General features: G+C 39.7%; 1 protein-coding gene across 2 annotated transcripts in view; it reads right to left on the reverse strand.

Moving 5' to 3' along the window:
- LOC124163318 (protein TANC2) overlaps positions 1 to 22,037 on the reverse strand; it is a 529,785-nt gene that overhangs the window by 203,614 nt on the left and 304,134 nt on the right. For both annotated transcript variants that reach the window (XM_046540135.1, XM_046540134.1), the window contains 5 exons: positions 21,537 to 21,743; positions 14,301 to 14,534; positions 13,201 to 13,395; positions 11,010 to 11,120; positions 8,666 to 8,916 (listed from right to left, as the gene is read on the reverse strand). In XM_046540135.1, the coding sequence (XP_046396091.1) occupies positions 8,666 to 8,916; positions 11,010 to 11,120; positions 13,201 to 13,395; positions 14,301 to 14,534; positions 21,537 to 21,743 (998 nt within the window). The remainder of the gene's footprint in view (positions 1 to 8,665; positions 8,917 to 11,009; positions 11,121 to 13,200; positions 13,396 to 14,300; positions 14,535 to 21,536; positions 21,744 to 22,037) is intronic.

The following is a 22,037-nucleotide window of genomic DNA, read 5'->3' on the forward strand; positions in this document are numbered from 1 at the left end:
ACCGAGTGCGTCCACCGGGTTGCGGATGATGGGTCGACCTTTAGATATAGAGGTTAGCTGCGAGATAAGCGAGTTCTCTCGTCGAATAAGCAGTCGTGGACAAAAAGCGGCGGTATTCTGAGGGGGTATTGGGCTACCCTTGGGTAAGGTAGACCATTTAAAAGATACCAAAACCTGTGAAGATACCGTGACTTGGCAACTGGGGCCCGCCAACAATTATGCCTCTCATCACCCGGGGGAGAGGGCAGCAGCTCTTCTTCACATGTGCAAAGGTGGAGACCATACTGGTCAGCACAGCGACACACATTCCACTACGGGCGTGGTAACATTTACTTTAACGGCTGTAGTACTGCGATGTGGAAGGCAAGGGGAAACCACCACATCCCGAGGAGTCACAGCTACTCCACTCAATTTTTATAATGACATGATGGAATTCTCTCGGGTAAAATACTCCGGAGGTAAACTAGTCCCCCATTCGGATCTCCGGGCGGGGACTACTCGAGAGGGTACATCGGTCAAACGAGATAGAATGTTACGGATAGGAACATGGAACGTCAGATCACTTCGTACCTGCGGTAAGCTAGGGAACTTGAAGGTGGAGATGCGAAGAATGAACCTCGATGTTTTAGGCATCAGCGAAATGAAGTGGCCCCAGGAAGGAGACTTTTGGAGTGGAAGCTACAGAATGATACACACGGGATCGCTAAATGGCAATGCTAGAGTAGGCATAATGCTTAAAAAGAGCACCGGGATGCGTGTTAAAAGCTACCTGCAGTTTAATGAAAGGATAGTAATGGTGAAGATAGATACTAAACCCGTAGCTACTGTAGTGGTACAGGTTTACCTGCCTACGTCAGATTATGAAGACGAAGATGTCTACCAAGATATAGCGGAAGTTATCAAGCAGGTAAGAGGGGAAGAAAATCTTATTATTTTAGGTGACTGGAACGCCGTCGTCGGCGAAGGTCAAGACGGAATAATAACTGGGAAATATGGGTTGGGTAACCGAAATGAAAGAGGAGAAAGGCTACTTGAATTCTGCACGGAGCACAGGCTAGTGGTTGCCAACACTTTATTCAAAAATCCTCTGCGAAGAAGATACACGTGGAAGATGCCAGGAGACCGTAGAAGATTCCAAATCGACTACATTCTAGAGAAACAAAGATTCAGGAACCAGGTGAAGGACTGCAAAACTTATCCAGGGGCAGATATCGATACTGACCATAACTTAGTTATGATGAAATGCCACCTTAAATTTAAAAAGTTGAAGAAAGCCGTGAAAAACATATGGCAGGTTGAAAAATTGAGGGAGGTTCAGCATCAACTGGCTTTTGAAGAGGCTGTAAAAAATAAAATAGGGGAGGATACGATCAACAAACCAATGGAAGAGAGTTGGAAAACCATTAGAAGTGGTCTGCAGGCAGCAGCTGAGGAAGTTCTTGGTAAAAGAAGAGTCGTTATGAAAAACATGGATCACGCAGGAAGTATTAGATCTCATTGAAGAAAGAAGAAAATACAAGGCTGCGAAAACAGAGGAAGGACAGAATCGTTACAAGAGAATAAGGAACGAAATATGTCGTAAAGCACGGAAGGCTAGAGAAACGTGGATGAAAAGCATTTGCGAAGACGTGCAAAACAATCTTAAACATGGAAAAGTAGAGGCCGCTTATAGGATAGTGAGGAACGACTTTAAGGAAAGGGGGCGTAAGATGTAATACCCTTAGACAAAAACGGGGAACTATTGATTGAAAACGAAGAAAAAGGGAAGAGATGGAAGGAATATCTGGAAGATTTGTACAAAGGAAGTCGCCTCAGAACGAATGCTATCGAAAACGAGAGGGAAGTGGATGCCGATGACATGGGAGCCCCAATTTTAAGATCGGAATTTGATGCGGCTGTAAGAGACCTCAGGATAAATAAAGCGTCTGGCATTGATGACATTCCTGCTGAACTAATTAAAAATTCAGGAGAGAAGACATTGAACCAGCTATACAAAATCATTAGTGAAATGTATACGACAGGTGAGATACCAAAGGATTTCGAGAGGAACATTATAATCCCTATTCCTAAGAAGAAAAGAGCGGAGAAGTGCGAAGATTTTAGGATCATAAGCCTTACTACACATGCATCAAAGATACTGACAAGGATCATCTATAGAAGAATAGAACGAAAAGCAGAAGAGTACTTGGATGAGGACCAATTTGGATTCAGAAAAAAAGAAGGCACAAGGGAAGCAGTATTGGCCCTAAGACTGCTCATAGAAAAGAGAATGGAAAAGAACAAGCCAACATTCTTTGCGTTTGTGGACTTAGAGAAAGCATTTGACAACGTGGATTGGAGCACAATGCTTGGAATCCTAAAGGAAATTGGGGTTCTTTATAATGACAGAAGAATCATCCACAGTTTATACAAAAACCAAGTAGCCTTGATAAAATCAGGGCCCAGCTGTGATGAAGCAAGAATTAAGAAAGGAGTGTGACAAGGCTGTTCATTGTCACCCGTAATTTTCAACGTTTACATTGAGAAAGCTATTTAATGAAATCAAAGAAAAGGAATTGGGAGTGAATATCCATGGAGAAAAAATTAGCATGCTAAGATTTGCCGATGACATAGCCGTTATAGCAGAAACAGAGAAGGATTTGAAAAATATTCTGGTTAATATGGGTAGGGTAATGAGTAGATATCAACTGAAAATAAGCACGAAGAAAACCAAGATCTTAGTATGCAGCAGAAGAGAAGAAGTCAAGACCAACATTAAAATAGGGAGGGAAAAACTGATAGAGGTGGATGAATTCTGTTATTTGGGAAGCAAGATAACTAGTGACGGGAGAAGCAAGAAAGAAATTATCAGCAGAATAGCTCAGGCGAAGACAGCATTCCACCAAAAGAGAGACCTGCTTACAGCGGGAAACTTAAATATGGAAGTAAAGACACAATTTATAAGAACCTACATTTGGAGTATGCTCCTATACGGAAGTGAGGCATGGACAATGACTGCAGCGGAGAAAGCAAGGATAGAGGCCTTTGAAATGTGGTGCTACAGAAGAATGATGAAGATCAAATGGATCGACCGAGTTAGTAACGAGGAAGTCCTAAGAAGGGTAGGAGAGAAGAGAAGCCTCATGAAAACCTTAGTAAGAAGACGGAACAACCTTATAGGCCACATCTTGAGACATGATGGCCTGATGAAGACAATCGTCGAAGGACAGGTGGAAGGCAAGAATGGAAAAGGAAGACCTCGAACAAAATATATGGAACAAGTAAAGAGAGATGTGAAAGAGAAGAAATATGTAGGAGTGAAAAGATTAGCTGGTAGGAGAACTGAGTGGAGAGCTGCGTCAAACCAATCCTTGGATTGTTGACCAGTGATGATGATGATGAATGGAAGCATTTGAGGAATTAAAACATCTCGATTCAATTTTATCAGTAATGTTTGAATTTTCAGTGGAAAATACCAAAATAATAGAATGCACAAGGTACATAGAAAAGCGGCTTCATCGGTGGTGCATCGGGATAATGATTGACTAAGCATACTTTGCATGATTTTTACTCAGTACGACACTAATAAATTGAATGGCTAGTTTGTTATAAAGGTAAAGAAATTAAGTGATGCAAAAAAGACATTTCCTTTTGTCTTGATTTATGCTTAAGTTTATTGGATAGAAATGTCTCTGTCTCCACTCCAATCCTGTTCCTATACAAGTGTTGACAATGGGTTTATTGGCTATTATTTGCTCCACCTCCAGCAAGGCAACAACTCACTATGGCAAGTGTTTATTTGAGCACGATAGGGTCTCACTCTATCAAGGTTGCATTGTATATCCTATGCATAACCATTGTACAGCCATACCGAGTATAGCGCAATTTCGAGAAAGCGCAAATTCGTTCCTCGGGGAAACATCGCAACCCAGTGTAGCCTAATCAAAAGACTTTAACGCTCTCATGATAAAACGTGAACTTGTGCTAAGTACACACGAAATTGCTATCATTTTACGCATATTAACAGTATTGCTTTCCTTAAATCTTCTTTTTTGTTTATATATTAATGGAAATCCATTGCTGTGCAATGGCCAAAAGCATTACTCGTCATTGGGTCCAGATAGCCGGCCTAATGAAGTAATTTATCTCATCTCCTTAACAGAATGACAAATGTTAATTTAGATCATTAATTAAGCATGGAGCTAGTAGAAATGAGTTATTTTTTAAGCAATATGGTTTGAGACGTAATTTTTACCATCATAGTTTATCGGACGATTGACTTCCAGGTAGAGGGTCTACGATAAAGCCTCCAATGTCATCGGTATTCACGAGGGAGAAATGGAGCGGCGGAGGAGTTGTGTATGAATAGCATCAACACCTGAAAGGGTCTGCTATAGAATCTCAAACACAATGGCTTCATTCCCTCCCAGCAGTCGTATGCCCTCTGCATCTCAGGAATACAGTGCAGCAGTAGAAGGTGATTTTGATAGAGCCATACAGAGTAAAAACCAAGAGAACAATGGCAAAAAGTAGGAGTGCAGGAAGAAAAACCAAGAAGTCATCAAGAGAAACCATAAACCTAGAAGAGAAATTGAAAGAGGTCAATTGCTTTGAAAATGGAAAGCGTCAAAGCGATATTGTGAGGAAGTTAACGCAACTCACGACGCCTTATTCTGAATAAAGACGAAGTTAAAACATCAGTGACCTCAGCTGCACCAACTTCAACCAAGCGGTCAACACATATATTGAAAGTTCATTGTGGATCTGAACAAAAAGATGACGGTGGTAATCGCTCTGAGACTTTTAGTGAAAGCTCCGGTTGGTTCCAGAATTTTAAACGGCAAGCAGTTATTTACAGTGCGGCAATATCAGGTGAATCTGCAAGTGTTGATAGCGGAGTCACCCCAACATTTTCTGATAAACTCCAAGCTGTGATTGAAAGTGGCTCCTTTCCATCGCAACAAGTTTTTAGTGTTGACGAGATGATATTGTTTTGGAAAAGACTGCAATCTCGTTTATTCATTGTCAGGGAAGGAAAACTGGGTCAGGTTTCAAGACATTTAAAGACTGTTTCACATAGCTGCTAATGCCTTGGAGGACTTCAAATTAAAATGATTTATCATTCATAAACTCCACTATCTATGAAACAGCATTCAAAGTAGCATTAGCCTGTCATTTGGATGAGCGACAAAAGGGCTTGGGTGACACAATAATTGTTTTTAGACTGGTTTAAAATATCGTCAACTGCCGGCAATGCATTACGAACCCCTGAGATAACAGATGTTAGTCCACCCGCACGACAGGATGGAATTTCTAAAGCTCGTAAGAATTTTTTTTAAGGTGGATAAAAGTCTTTAAATGCATACCTACTACCTTTAAAGATATTTTAAACAATAACCATTTATATAAATAAGGTTTTCTAAGATTATATATTAATGGGAGTTTATATGGTTTAGAGGAAATTCTATACTCAACACCTATGCTATCAGGAACGCATCCCTATCTTCCCAATGTTGAAACATTCTCATCTAACGCAAATTCGTACAGCGCAAAAACCCCAAGGAACGCATCCCTTGTGCTATACAAGGCATGGGTGTATAAGAAAGCACTTGTGCTGGCTGGGAAGGCATGTTTTTAAACTATAAATCATAAGGAGAATAAAAAAATCATCCAATAATAGCCAAAATTAATATGGCATTCAAAGGATTTAGCATACAAAATTGCCTATTTTCACAGAAAAAATTACCAGGCTATTTTACATAAAAATGCAGAACTTACGAAAAATGATGCCAAAATGAAAAAAAATATCCATAATAATCACCAGGGGGTCTATTCTCTAACTCGTATCGCGGTAGCTTTCTGGTGGAAAGATGCTTAATTAAGCTATTTGCTCCCACTTGTATTCTCTAACGCTGAAGCTCCGGCGAAGGGAGCATGCAGAAGCTACCGGTAGCTTATTAGGCTCCAACCCTTACTCTCTATTCTCCGTAGCTTCAAACTAGCTACCACGGTAGCTTCGCGAAGCGCGGCCTCGAACCCCGCGCTTCAGCTAGCTACCATCAAAATACATAGGGAATTCCCATAGGGCCATGGGAATTCCTATGAACCGCCGTGAACCAAGTGGCGCGTGTCGCTAATCTTTTGTTCTATCCCATCAGTCTTTCTTGACACGGCTAGCGATTGAGTGGTAAACAAGAAAAGCGTTGATTATTTTTGTTGTTTTGCGTAATTATTTTCTTTAATGAGGTCGGGAATGCTGCGTAAATTATTTGAAGCCTTCAATTATTGTATTCTTAACAAAGTAGAGGGCATGAGTGACAAATTTCGTGACTAAACACATATATTTCGGAGTGAACTATCGATCGCGTTGACTAGTTGATTTCATTATTTGGAGAAGAAAAATGTTGCTTTCAATCATTTTATATCACGTGAAATCTTATTTTGCATGAAGTCATTACTAGAGAGAAGAAAAACCCCGAAAACAGTGATTATTATTGATGTTGCGAGAGACTGTTGTAGTGACGGTACAAATTGATGCGTTGAAATCATTACCAATGCCAATGTATCCACTGCACAGAGATGGATGTCTTATTTTTGCAAGTGTTTATACATTTATGATTAACTTTACCGTGCATTATTAGCAACGATCTTTGTTGTGAAGTGATTGTGTGAAGAGAGTTTAGTGTTACATAGATGCAGACCGTAGAGAGGTGGATATATTATTGTGTTATAATGCAATGTAAGGTGTTTCATGATAGTTATTAATAAATTTTTTGCTCTTCCAATGAATAAATGTGTTCATGATATCATTCTGCTTTCATTTGTGTGTCATTGGTCGTATATACGCATTTAATTTCAGTGCCGGTAGTTAAGTTGGTGTATTTGTTTTGAATTTTGAGAAAGTGTAGCCATGGATATTCCAGAAGCCCACGGAGGAAGTCATCACAAAAACAATAATATAATATGACTTTAATATTGGGAGAAGGAACTACGTTTAATAGGTTGTTTTTTCATAATGATGGTCAAGTTCTAATGAATCGCCCTCGCTTGCAATAGTGCAAGCTTGGTGGTTGGCATATAATACTTATTCATAAAACCATTTAAATATTAATTTAGCCGTCGTGAGAACGGCACGATAGTAGAGTTTTGTGTAAATATCGTTTGAAGCATATTGTGAGCCTAAAATGATTGCTTAGGCCAATCTGAGTGAAATGACGTAACTTTCAAACATAATTTTCTCCACCTTCCCATTAACTTTGTTGAAGATATTCCCGAAATAATATACATTTATCGTATGCACATGTTATTGCGATATTCTCTCGCAGTGCAAGAAGGAACAATCTCTGCACAGAAACAGTTGGTCATCAAAATTTTTGCATCAAACAGGCAAAAGCATAAGGAGCGCTGAGTGTAAAGTTCTCGGGAATTAGAACGACAATGTGATAGCATTGGTTTAATGTGTTGGTAGTTTACTAACATTTTCTCTTCATTATATTTACATGGCCTACATGATTATCAATCGTGACATAAAGTGCTGCATCGATCGAAACTATTGAATTGATATAAAAGCCGCTTAGCCAAATATAATTATTTCTACGTATTTCTATTATTATTCGTACTTCTATTATTATGAAAGCTGAAGGCACTCAGCATTTCGTAATTTACAAAGCACATTAATTTCAACTAGAAGAAAAAGTCAGCCGAGAACGACTACATTATGATTTTCCCGCAGGTTACGAAATGAAACGAGCAATTTCATTGGTTCTAAGAGTAAAAACTGAGTTCGCACGAAATATTTCTCATACCCCATATCCGGTCTGAGAAAGCTACCAGAAATTCTCGGTCTGAGAAAGCTACTCCCGGTTAGAGAATAAGGTTGGTAGCCAATTCTGGTAGCTAGTTCGAAGCTACCACGACGGGAGCTTCGAGTTAGAGAATAGACCCCCTGAAACTTTAACTGGGAATAAAAAATATTCAATTTTTTAATTAAGGCATTTTGTAAAGCACCAATAATCAAGCTAACTTTATCTTTAGTACACTTGATTACAACATATGAAGTACAATAATCTCATATGACAACTTGCAAGCTAACTGATCATAGGATACATAGAGCAATCATTGCCAAATTAATGACTTTGATACTATGATATTGTTGGAAATTGGATATTCATTTTTTTCAACTTGGTCATGTCTGCCAAATGTCTTATACCCAGGTGGTAGTCCATGTATTGTCATATGAGATTGTTATCCTTTGTCATCAAGTGAACTCAAGCCCTCAGCAGCCATTGTTTAAGAAATTAACCAAAATACTATACTAAGGAAAATATTTTACATTTCGAAGAAAGCAAAGTTTTAAGAGGAGTCACTCAGAGGAATGCTGGGAACAAAAATTTAATGTCACTATGAGCGATGCAGGCACCTGAAACGTTAATAACTTCCCAGCAATTGAATTTCTACTGAAAACTGATTTCAATTAAAATAATACACAATCTTCCAACATGAAATATATTGCCTCGCAAAATTCAATGAGAGCATTTAGAATATGAAATGCCTCTTATTTTTCTTAGAAGAAAGAAAAATAAATTTTCTCTATTAACAATGTAACTTTTTAGAACATCTTCTAACTATTGGAAAATTCCTTAATTGATCACACTCACTTCAGTAATGAGGAAAGGGTAAAATTTACCTCACAAATGGAAGATGCACCAGTCTGAGAAGAGCACATGGAAGGAATTAGAGGGGGGAGTTTGAGATGGATAGCTATGGACTCCAATAGCCAAGCCCTGCCCACAAACAGGGGCCTAGGAGCATCCCATTCCGGTAGAGGGACCTCGAAGAACAGGGGCCTCAGTGTTAACTGCTGCTGTTGGCACGCTGGTATGTGACGCTGTGCATCATGCTGCTGCTGTTGTCTTCGAAGGAATTGTGCAAACCGAACTGCAAGCAAGAAATAATAAGAATAATTTGCCGGCCTTCGTGGTGGCAGGGTAGAGCCAAACAGAAGGCCGTGGGTTTGAGCCCCCCTGGGGTAAGTTAACCCTATCCAGGGCATTGTTGTTTTTTGTTCTCAATATACAGTAGACTCCTGTTATTATGAAGTTCATGGGACCAAAAAACCGGATGTTAACAAAGTTTGTATGAAGGTTTCTTTTAGGAATTGTCAAAAAAAATTGCATAATATTAATTTTTAATAATTTTTTTCCTTACGTGAAAATGAAAAGGAGACTTCATTGCTTTCCACAGATTTATTTCCAGAGATACTACATTTAGAGAAGAAAGGGAGGAAATTGGACAAAACGGAGGAGCTGGAAATAAGGAGGAATATGACCAATGGTCAATTACTTAACGACATCATTTTTTAAACGTTTTCCCCACTCCTACAAGTGTGCCTTAACATCATGGATGGACAAAAATCCAGAACCCAACCGCCCCTTCTCCACACCCTTTAATCACCTACCTCTTCCTTTACCCCGACTCACAGGAAAACTTTCAAGTCAACAAACCCCCCCCCCTCCCTCCGTCTCACCAGCACTGCCCTCCAACGGTTGTTTTCTCAATACAACCCCCACCTGTGGTTTCCAACCCAGTACCTTCCCCTCCCCCCCACCTGACACCCACTCCTTCCACTCTTTCCCCCAACCCCTGCTAAGAGTATATATGTTTGCTTTAAATTCGAAATTTTGTACTTGATAATGACCTCTATGGTCAAAACATGTCCTACGGAAGAAATACCATATAAGCATGTGTAAGAGGTGCACCCCTATTTCGAGCATCGAAGCTATAAAGAAAAAAATTTTGCAGCAATTTTTTTACTTTATGGCTTCGATGCTCAAAATAGGGGTGCACCTTTTTTTGATAACTGCGGCGGTAATAGAGGCGTAAGAGGGAGTAGAAAGAGTTCCGATCCTCTCTTTGCATACGCCGTTGCTCTACGATGCTGGTCCTACTCACGAACAATTTTGTTTAAAAGCTCTCGCAGGAGTATTGCAATAGAATTGCAGCCATGGAAAATTTTAAGTCAAAACACGACAGGCACATAGCATGAACCTTCCCAAGAGATTGGACAACAATCGGGGCAATCTCAGTGCCGTAGGATAAATACCATGTCGTAGATTTAACGGAACCACACTCGGCCCTCCATCGGCCAATACCTCTGCCCTTTTTTTTTTCTTCCCGAGACCTCACTGGAAAATAGGAAAACATCAAGCTACAGGAGAACAATAGATATGTGTTTCATCCCTACCCCATCTCATCAACTGACCTTTTTCGGTCTACCAGGTTCAATTCTCCCAGTTTCTGGAGGCCATATGCTAGGTGAGTCACATATTGAGCTCGAGGATATCTCGATGTCTTTCAGCAATTGTATGACACACACGAGGTTCTAAAAAGAATGAGACCTAACGGGACGTATATCTGACAGAATTAAAATTTTTTAAGCTCTAATTGATTGACATAAAGATTTATAGTTAAAGCAATTTAATGCCTTCCGATTTTCCCCTCCACTACTTGTACATCTAGCAATATCATTTACCTCCTTCATTGCAATTTCTGCCCCGCTTTCTATGTCGGCCAATGCACCACCCCACTCAACCTCAGAATAAATAATCACCGCGCCTCCTGCTGTCCATCATCCCCCCACGCATCTCTACCAGAACCTACACATTGTTTGTCGCACGACTCCCTCTTCAGTCAATGCTTCAATTGTGTCCCTCCCTCCCACTGACTCCGCCCTCAATCTCCACACCCTCGAATTGGCATGCATTTGGCACTTGCAAGCCAATAGCTTTCCGGGTTTGAATGTCACATCCTAACGTCTCCTTCTAACCCCCTCTCCCCATACACCTCTCCCCTCTTTTCCCTTTTCCAACATTCTCCTTTCCTCCTCATTCTTACAGAGGTTGAGAAAGAAGTCAGTACTTCGAAAGCTTCCAAGTTTATTTTCCCGTTTGAGTGTTTCTTTTTTTGCGTCTCTCTATGTTTATTGATATCGACTTGAACTATATTTATTTAACCACAATCTTAAAACTTACTTTTAGGATCTGTAGGGCCATCGGCCACAGTGCCTCCCCTTGCTGATCGCCTGATTGAGGCCCTTCTCACACCAAAAGCATCCACATCCTCAACCTGACCTGGCTGGAGAGCTTAGAGAGAGGAAAATGATAAATACAATAAATCTTCTAACAGAGGCAGGGAATGTATTACATGTGGGGCAGCTAGAATGGCTAAGTCATGCATACAATTAATCTACTTGTTTAACATTGAAAAAAATTTTGAGTTAAACAAAATATACTTGCAACTGCATCTTCCACCCTTTAATTGGGTAAAAATGGGGGTATGACATAAATTATCAGGGCCTGGGTGTGTTAATCCAGCACTGGAGCACTGGATCAAACAGAGATAAACATCATTATGGCAGTCGCCAGAGCACATTTACTTAAATATTTTCCTTTTAAGTAGAGGTGGGTCGAAAAGCAGATTTCTCGAATTTGAATATCGAATTCGAATATTAAATCATTGCTCGAATATTCGAATACCTCGAATACTAAATGATGAATGCAGGTATGTTTGACTCAGTTGCCTATGCAGCAGGCAACACAAGATTTTAGGAATATTTTGATTTCCTTTAAATGATTCGAACAGGAATTTAGCTGATTAATGAATATTTTAATTTTATGGAAACAATTGGGCATATAATTAATTCAACTAACATCGCTTTACCCCCACTCCTACTGCCAAGTGCTAGCTGACAATCTGAGGCATTTTGCAAAATATAAGCTCTTTTCCACCGGATTTTCTTCAATTATTTTCAGTCCATCTTTGGGAGTTCTCTGAGATAAGAAGATGAATTGGAATTGCTATCAGGGAGAAACCAAATATCCTGAGAAAATATCCCTTCCTCTGGGACTGTAACAATAAAGATTTATAGCACCACTCATAAATTGTAACTTGATATATTTTTTCAGAAAAAAATACCGCATCAACTTCCGAGAAGCTCTGCTGCTCATATCGAGTTTCGCCAGAATGCTAAGTCTCCGTCGTATTTTGACATTTATTTATTTGCGTAAAATGCTTAAATAAACTCAGAAATACGTCGTGTTTGGTCTTATTCTTTTTGAAATTACGGGCACATTACTAATATTTCAATTCAATATAGGTGTAACATCAATTGACGAAAGTCATTCTTAGACACCTTTTGTGCTAATAGATGACTCATGCAGCGGTTGACCTCCACAGAAATGGGGAACTTCGAAGCTGGTAGGAAAAAAGGTCAGTGGGGGAGAAAAGGGAGGGCCCGAAACATGTTTCTATTGTTCTCGTGTAACTTGGTATTTTTTCGAAGCTAAGGTCTTCTTAATATGATCCCTGCGCGAGCTGTGACCTTTTTTTTATTTCGAAGAAGAGGAAAGCCTCAGAGGGGGGCTAGTGCTGAATGGAGAGGGATACCGGATCTTGGGAAATGCGCTAATGTAGGTATCCCACGGTACTCACACAGCTGTTGACCTCCAGAAATGGGAACTTCGAAGCAGGTAGCCAGAAAAAGGTCAGTGGGTGAGAAAAGGGGGGAGGGCGTGAAACACGTTTTTATTGTTCTCGTAACTCGATATTTTTTTCGAAGCAGGGGTCTTCGTAATGCGATCCCTGCGCGAGCTGGGACCTTTTGTTTGATTTCTGAGAAGAGGAAAGCGTCAGAGTGGGTGAGGCGAGTGCTGAATGGAGGGGGATAGCTGATCGTGGGAAATGCCCTAAGGTTGCTATCCCATGGCACTGAGGTTCTCCTGGTGGGGGAATCGGGGATTTTCGGATTTTTTCACCCGACCATTTTCGGTTCCCCTCGTCGAACTCTTTTCACCACTAAAATCCACGAATTTGATGTAATTCGTCAACTTGCGTAAAACGGCGCTGCGAGCACTAAATGACTACAGTTCTCTACATTTTTCCGAGTCAACTACCAACGACGTGCATGCAACAGTGTATGACGCGAAATTCAAAGTATTCGAGGCGGTACTTTTCGCATAACTATTCTAAACCTCTATTATCGAATACTTTCTAATATTCGAGGTATTCGAGTATTCGCAGATACTATTCGCACATCTCTACTTTTAAGGATTAAGTGATGAACAAAAGTAATAAAATTTGAAGGAAAAGTAACAAAATTCGGCGAGTAGTTTATAAAGGATTGGAATGAATTAGAATAAGAAGTTAAAAGTCTAGAGAACATACTGGTGACAGAATGCCTCCTCCTAATTTGCTGTTGGTTGGTGCTTGCAGGGGATGCAGTTGATGAGCAGAGGGAAGCCAACGAGGCCAAGCTGTCTGATGACCTGTCTCTCGCAGTGACTGCTAATCCCCGAGGAGTCGCTCTGTTGCCCACAATATACCGTCCACCTCTACACTGGATATCTGCCTCGGATGAACCTAGTGAAATAAAAAAGTGAGCACTGGGGTGAATAAAATAATCCTTTGATATATTACGTAAGTTTGATGCTATACTCAATTCCCCTTCGCAATAAAGAATCATCACTCGGCCATCAAAATTTTTATAACATCCCAGATGAAACTAAAGCAATCTCTTCACCTACTTCATTCAAAATGAAGTGAAAAACTAGGATATATATACAAGGTGTTGTGTCCAGTAATTAAATTGGTTAAAAGGAACATGGAAATACTCTCACTCCACACCCTTTCCTCAGTAGCAAATCTGGCAAGATTTTGTGTAAGCTCACACCAACCCCATTCAAACTCATGTGCGAGCTCTACAGCAATGACAAACTTCACATTCTACTTTTGATATTGCCAAAAACAAAAATTGCTACTTCGACGTAGTGTGGTAATAATTGTCGGTTACATTTTTTTGTGATTCCAACATTGAAGAATCAATTATTCTTTTGTTAATAGTACTAGGTCCAAGTAAGTTATTTTCCTCTCTTCCTTTGGTTTTTGATGTTCATTTATAAGAAGGCCTGTATCAATCTCAGTGTAGTAGCATGACTTCTTGTTAAAAGAACATGCCCGCCATGGTGAATCTTTTTGTTCATCTGCTATGCAAATAATAAGCAAGTGATTACCCTGCATTAAGACAGCAATGATTCCCCAAGGTTACCCATTCTACATGAACAAAAGAAGAATAAAATGCTAATAAAAGAGGTACTAAGTAGAGATGTTGTTCCTATTATACTATATTCAAAATGGCTGGAAATATGCCATGATCCTAATATTAAGAGCTTCACAAAAAATGAGGTCCATTATGTTGACGTATAACTGGGCACAAAAACTAATGGTCTTATAAAAAATGATGATGTATAAAGCAGATACATATGTACCAGTCAAGGTAGATGCGGGGCTAGTGTTGTTGGAAGTGGCAATGACTCGGCTGCTGGAAGCACCTCCGTCGGCACCTCCATGAGGAGGCCTGGGTGCATCAAGAGAGACAAGTGATGCAGAGGACAACAGGAAGGATGAGCAGCCTGATGGCCCACGCCTGTGATGAGGTGCCACACCACCAGATGACATTTCACGTGAGCGTGGAGGGCTCAGGGAGGAGCGGCAGCCAGACCCTGGAAAATGATTATAGTCAATATGTATACAGTAGAACTTCTTTAGTACGTTATTGAAGGGACCACAAAAAATGAACGTGCAATCCAGGAAAACATGCTAACCAGGGAACATGGGCGTACCCAGCGAGGGGCACCAGTCTTTAAGCAAAATCAGTACTGAATTGAAATGAAAGTATTCCACAAATTTTCTTAAAACTCATGAAAAATGATATGTATTAGAATGATATATCCCAGACAGCACAGAATCCTCCGTATCTAATTCGTATGCAGATAGTATCCATTGACGAAAAGCGACGGAGTGGTAGTCAATGGATACTATCTGCATACGAATTAGATACGGAGGATTCTGTGCCATCTGGGATGTAACTAAAATAAAACTATTTTTTCAAATGCCACAACTTGGCTTGGCCCCCCTCCCCCTAGACAATGGCTTGCCCCCCCCCCTCTAGTTATGATCCAGGGTATGCCCTTGCCAGGGAAGTCAGTAATAGCAACTGGGGTAATTGCAATCCATGGAAAAGTCATCATAATTACTATTAGTGTCCAAAGTTCTTGTAGGATCCCCATAGTGAACTCTTTTCACATTTAAAATGAAGAAAATCAGCACTGAACTGCCAAAAAACTACCATGTGAATTGAAATCACAATGTTTTCATTAGGGATGGGTCGAATAGTAGATTTCTCGAATTCGAATATCGAATTCGAATATCAAATCATTGCTCGAATATTCGAATACTTCGAATTTCGAATACCTCGAATACCAAGCTATGAATGTGAGAATGTTTGACTAGGTCGCATATGCAGCAGGAAACCCAAGTAATTGTGATTGCCTTTAAAGGATTCAAACAGGAATTTAGCTGATTAATGGAATATTTTAATTTTATGTAAACAATAGGGTAGTTTCCTTCATTTAAAAAAACGAAAGGCATTGATTGCGATTCAGTACCCACCATTAATGTATTCATAATACACAAATTATTTGGTTTTAGAAATCCCAGTTTAGACGAATGTTAAATGGTCAATTTTAGCTGCATTTGAAAAAGGCCAGATTGGCGCCCATGCGATGCCGCTCCACGTGACGCCACAGGGACCTAGTTTCTATACGAATAGATAGGAGTTTTACATCGTCTGAGATTACCAATGCATGCATGAGGCACAGAGCTCAGGGAAACATGTCTTAGTAATCACTTATTAAAACTGGCTAAGGTCGGAAAGTTTTCTTCGTTTGTAGGGTAAGATTTGGTAAGGTTTGGTAAGGTATCAGCGCTCTGAGCCTCGCCCAAGGTCACCTCACAAGGCGGGAGGGGGAACCAGAAATGCGTCACACGGACTTTTCCCCATCATTCCCACTAACGCGTCGTGTTTTCGCGCGCTTGAAAATTTTCACTTTTAATTTAATTGCGAAAAATAGATATCGTCCAATAAAAATCTAAAAGCGTTAAATACGTACTCCAGGAGTATTAATATTTCGATTTAGGCAATAAAAAATAGTAGGAAAGCACCCCATTTGAGCATTACGCCAAAATGCTAAGCCCCCATCGTATTTCTTCGTCTTTCCGGCATTTATTTTCCTGCGTAAAATGCTTAAATAAAGTCATAAATATGTCGTGTTTGGTCTTATTCTTTCTTAAATTACGCGCATATTACTAATATTTCAATCCAATAAAAGTGTAATAATAATTGCCGAAAGTCATTGTTAGACACCTTTCGGGCTACTAGATGACTCATGCAGCAGTTGACCGCCAGAAAGGGGGAAATTCGAAGCAGGTAGGTAGAAAAAGGTCAGCGGGTGAGAAAAGGGGGTGGGTGCGAGACACGTTTTTATTTTTCTCGCGTAACTTGATATTTTTTTCGAAGCTAAGGTCTTCGTAATACGATCCCTGCGCGAGGTCGGATCTTTTGTTTGATATCGGAGAAGAGGAAATCGTCAGAGTGGGTGAGGCGAATGCTGAAGGGAGAGGGATAGCAGATCGTGGGAAATGCGCCAATGTCACTATCCCACGGCACTGACAATGAGTTCCTCCCTGTGGTAGTTTCATCTCCTGGGGAAGATTCAAAATAAGTGCCTGTCGTTATTAGCCACAAAGGACACATGGTAAACACCTCGTCTTATTTTTATCAAAAGATGAATGCGGGAAAATGGTCAGTGGGGAGAAAGAATGAAGGGTGAAATGCGATTCTATTATTTTCCGGTAACTTTATATTTTTTCGAGGCTAAAGTCTTCGTAATACGATCCCTGCACGAGCTGGGACCTTTTGTTTGATTTCGGAGAAGAGGAAATCGTCAGATTGGGTGGGTGAATGCTGAATGGAGGGAATAGCGGATCGTGGGAAATGCGCCTATGTTGCTATCCCACGGCACTGAGTTACTCCTGACGGGGGACACCTGGGATTCTCGGATTTTTTCACCCTATCAATTTCGGTTCCCCATGTCGAACTCTTTTCACCGCTCTACCGCTCTACACCGCGAATTTGATATAGTTCGTCAGCTTGCCTAAAACGGCGCTGCATGCACTAAACGACTAGAGTTCTCATATTTCTGAGTCAACTACCAATGACGTGCGAGCGAAAGCGTATGACGCGAAATTCAAAGTATTCGAGGTATTCGAGACGGTACCTTTGGCATAACTATTCGAGATCTCGAATATCGAATACTTTCTGATATTCGAGGTATTCGAGTATTCGCGGATACTATTCGCACATCTCTAGTTTTCATAGATTTCCTAGAGGATATTACATAAAAACGTCATTATTCTCCCGAGATTTGTCGTATATGTAGTAAGTTAAGCTAAGTCATTTCTTCTTTCTCACAAATAACTCATAGAAAATGATGAAAACCCTGACCTAAGTACGTCAATCGGTTGTTCTAAAAAATCAAAAAAATTGGGCAACATTTCCGTTAGCATAAATCCTGGCAACAGCCGTACACATACTTATAACTAAAACAAAATAAATTGTTTCAAAATTTTCTTCTTAAAGTACTATAGATTAACTATTACTGAAAATGGAGGGAAAAATTTACAACATTTGGGCATAATGCCAAACAGTTATTAACATAACATTTGAGATGGTATCAGAAAAAAAAAAGAGCAATATTTCTCAACACACTGGCTACGATGTGTTAGCAAAACTGATTAATTATTTACACCTCGTAATAGAATATATCTTTATAAAGAGTTACACAAAGAAAAACCATGGAATATTGGTGTGTAATGAGTTGTAGTCATTAAATTAGAAAGTTGTGTCATGTGTTCCAAATATGGAACACTAGGCATAAATAGGTTAAACGTTATTAATAGCAGATTTTTATATTCTTCAGTTTAAATTCTCTTAAAAATTTGTCCAATATTATCCCCTTTCTATTTCTCATACCGAGATCAAGCATTTTTCCGTTATGCTTCACATGGAGATCCAAAGCATCGTCTGCTCCTGCAACACTTACGAAGTAACGACATGTGTACTCCTCACATTGAAAAATGCATCACGTTCGTACGAAGAGAGATGCGGGATGAATGTAAGAAGGTCAATGGATGATAACAATAAAATAAATAATGAATTCGGAGGTTTACACACTCAGAACACACAGTGGAACCCCAATCTATCGTTCCCACGTTGATTGTTCGCCATTCCTGGTCCCAAATATAAGTTCCATAGACACAGTGTAATTTTTTCCTGCATCTATCGTTCCCCGAAGTATCTTTTCCCGCATTGATCATTTCAATATCGTGGTCCCGACGTATAAATTTCCCGCATCCATCATTTGACGAAAATGAGACAAAATATATATAATATGCCATTTATGGCTAATAACGATAGGTACATAGTTTGAATCTTCCCCAGGAGATGAAACTACCATGGAGAGAAACTCCATAATGTGGTATAGCACCATTAGTGCATTTCCCAAGATCCGCTAACCCCCTCCATTCAGCACTTGCCTCCCCCCTCTAAGTTTTCCTTTTCTCCAAAATCAAACAAAAGGTTCCAGGTCGCACATGGGTCGTATTTCGAAGGCCTTAGCTTAGAAAGAAAATATCAAGTTACACGAGAACAAAAGAAACCTTTTTTACGCCTCCCCCTCTTTTGCCTGCTGACCTTCATCAGCCTACCCGCTTCAAAGTTCACCGTTTCTGGAGGTCAACTGCTGCATGAGTCACCTATTAGGCCAAAACGTGTCTAACAATGATTTTAGGCATTTGGTGTTATACCTTATTAGATAGAAGTGTTAATAATGCGCTCGTAATATATAAGAGAAAAAGACCAAACACGGCGTATTTCTAACGTCATTTAATCCTTTAAGCAAGGAAAGTTGGAAAAATACAATGGAGACTTAGATTTCTGGCGAAACTCGATATCTTTGCAGCTGAGCTTCTCGGCAGTTGATGCAGCATTTTTTCTAAAAACAGGACACCTGGTTACAATTTACGAGTTATACTACAAGTCTCACTTGTCAGAGTTCCTAAAGAAGGGATATCTTCTCAGGATATTTTGTTCCTACCTAGTAGCAATCCAAATTCATCTGCTCATCTGGCGCTATGCTAATTAGAAAAGAATAGGTAAGTTGCCTTCTATTTAGGACAAAAAATTTCATGGCGCAGTCATATGGTCATGCCCCAAGTAACATTTTTGGTTGGCCCTCTGTTGGCAGATGGTGGGACACAGCGGTTGGCCCATGGTATGATTTGGCCACCTCGCCAACCGTATCCCAACCAACGATTCCCCAATGATGGGCCAACAGAGCATCACAGTCGGGCCTTCGTATTCCCAACCAGAGGCCAACCCCTCTCCAACGATACACCGTTGGCCCTTTTAAATTCTGCCATCCGTTTCCCAACAAAAGCTATATTTTACTGGCATTTCTCATTTTTATAGAATGAGAGTTAAATTAGGTAATTTACCTTCTCACTTGATATGATACCGGTAGATAGAATCTTTACCTTTAACTCCCTATAAATCAAAATGAAATTAAATGCATTAACAATCAATGCTATAGGACAAAGTAAGGTTACAGTGGTTAAAAGTGGAAAACAAAAAATCAATATCAGTTCAGAAGGTCCCCAACTTTTATTTTCACAAATTAGGACAATTTTTATTAGGACAAAATTAGGAAAATTTCAACAGCACCTTTCCATATTACAATATGGCACACACAAAAACTGTCCATCTTCTTTATAGGGCAAAAAAACACACTTAGATAAAATGTGGGTGGACTGCAATTTGCATCCAGGTACTAATTTTTTTACTACAAATATACCAATGGTACCACTTCTAAGAGGTAGTTCAAAGAAATCCTCCTTAATTTCAAACATGTCACACTGCAAGATGTACACCCCTGAGTTATTTGATTCAATTGCCTTCACAATTCCTATTCTCTGGTCTTCGGTAAGGAAATTGTTAAGTTTAGTCCATTTTTCTTAATTGGATTAATAAGTGCAAGATTTAGGGATATTAATAGGAATCACAGAAACACTGATTGAGTATAATAGTTGATGTATTTTCCATAAAATAATAACTTGCTTCACCTTCTGCAATAAGCTCTACGTATATAGCATCAATTCTGAACTTCACCTCTTACGAGTGGTTCCGTAATTTCCAGGGTAGGTTGACTTCAAACCAGCAAGTGTTTTCCATGTGAGTTTAATTAAGACAGGTTTCATTTTTTTTTTCAAACTTTTAACTTACTACCACCAGGTATTAAAGCAATCCAAAATAGCAACTCATTCAAGCACAAATTAAAAACGCTTAGATATCAAAATTCAATTTATTCACTAGATGAGTACTACGACTTGTGTAAAAAATATGCTAAAATAAGCTAAAATATGTACCACTGTCATCTGTCCTTTATGTTTTTATCTCATGTGTTGTTTGTCCTCTATATGACGTTTTCTATGTTACATTGTAACCAAACAGAAATAAAATTATTATTATTATTTATTTTTCATGCAATCCAGAGATACATGTGATTTCCCTCAAATTCATCCCAATCTCTTTCTTTTTGTCGTTTCGCATCTAAAATCTACTCGTTCAACGTCGCCCCCAACCTGAGATACTTTTTTGCCCTAATTTTACAGTTTTTACATGTACAGTGAGTCCTCGTTCTACGTCACCCCGTTTAACGTCATTTCGCGATAACGTCACGAAAATTTTGAGACCGTCATTCGTTTATCGCACCTTTGCTTCGCGATAACGTCAGGTCTGGTCAGGTCTTTTAAATTTCGCGCGAGAAAAAATGCGAAGCGGCAGGCGTTGCAGGTTGTTTGTTTTGTGGGCGGTAATACAGTCAGTCTAAACAAAGTGTAAAACAGTGTGTTTGTTGTCAATTTCGATTACGTTTATAGCAAATTTTCTGCAAAATGAATTCTTAGGTAGGTGCGCAAATGTTAAGTGCGTAAATGTCAAGTAAAGTTTTAGCAAACTTTACTTGACATAACGGTTTTCTGGAACCTGAAAAGTGATTTCTAGGAATTTTTCCGGGTAGAATTCGGAGTATTTGTCGTCACTTTTTCGCCGTGTTCTCAATAATCTTGGTTCCTGTAACTGCGACGATGTTTCAGCGATGGTGATGCCCAGGCGATGATGCCCAGGTGACCACCATAGCGAAGCCGAAAAAACAAACGCGGGAAGATACAAAAATGGAGAAGGATGTACGTTGCTGCTGGTATTGCCTTCAATAAAGACAGGGACTCGTGTTTATGCCATAGTTTGGCATTCCCATCGTAAGAAATGGCCCAAATATGATACGCTAAAATTTTTTCGCGTAGGAATTGTGAGGTCTAGGAGCCGATATTCACTTTTTACATTGTTTCTTATGGGATATTGTGCTTCGATTAACGTCATTTCGTTTATCGTCACATTTTTCAGGAACGGTAAGTGACGATAAACGAGGACTCACTGTAGTCGTGTGTCACAATATATATATTTATATTTATAAACTCTTTATTAGAGTTTATTTTTCCTGTACTATCACAATTGACAATAAGAAATTTGCAAACGACAGTATTTTTACCTGCGTCAGGACTGCAAGTCTCTGTGTCCACATATCCTGAGCCGCGACTCCCCTGGCAGCCTCCTGCATCCGTATCTGGAGGAGACCAAGAGGAGGAGGAGCCCTCATCTCCCAACAGAAGCCCCAGTCTCACATGCAGGTCACTTTGAGACGATACTCTGTTTCTGCATGGGCCACCTCCTTGCCTTGAGGCTCCTTCACTTCCATCTGCACAGCAAGGATAAGGGGTAATTAGGGACATGAGGCAAACCAAGCTCATTATTAATTGAAGACAATACATTTAAGTTTCAAAAAACATAACACACAAAACTTTTCAATAATATGCATATTAAAGAGCAACAAACTAAATTATGAAAGAAATTGTATTACCTATGCTGTAACCCTGAAAGAGCAGGGATAAAAATAAGTAGTGTGGTAAAATATGGAGAATAAACAAAGGACTACGGCAGAATTAATGAAGATATTACTATTTCACTTCAGGGAATGAAGAACTAAGAAAAC

The sequence above is a fragment of the Ischnura elegans genome, chromosome 8, assembly GCF_921293095.1.
Source record: "Ischnura elegans chromosome 8, ioIscEleg1.1, whole genome shotgun sequence".
Taxonomy (NCBI): domain Eukaryota; kingdom Metazoa; phylum Arthropoda; class Insecta; order Odonata; family Coenagrionidae; genus Ischnura; species Ischnura elegans.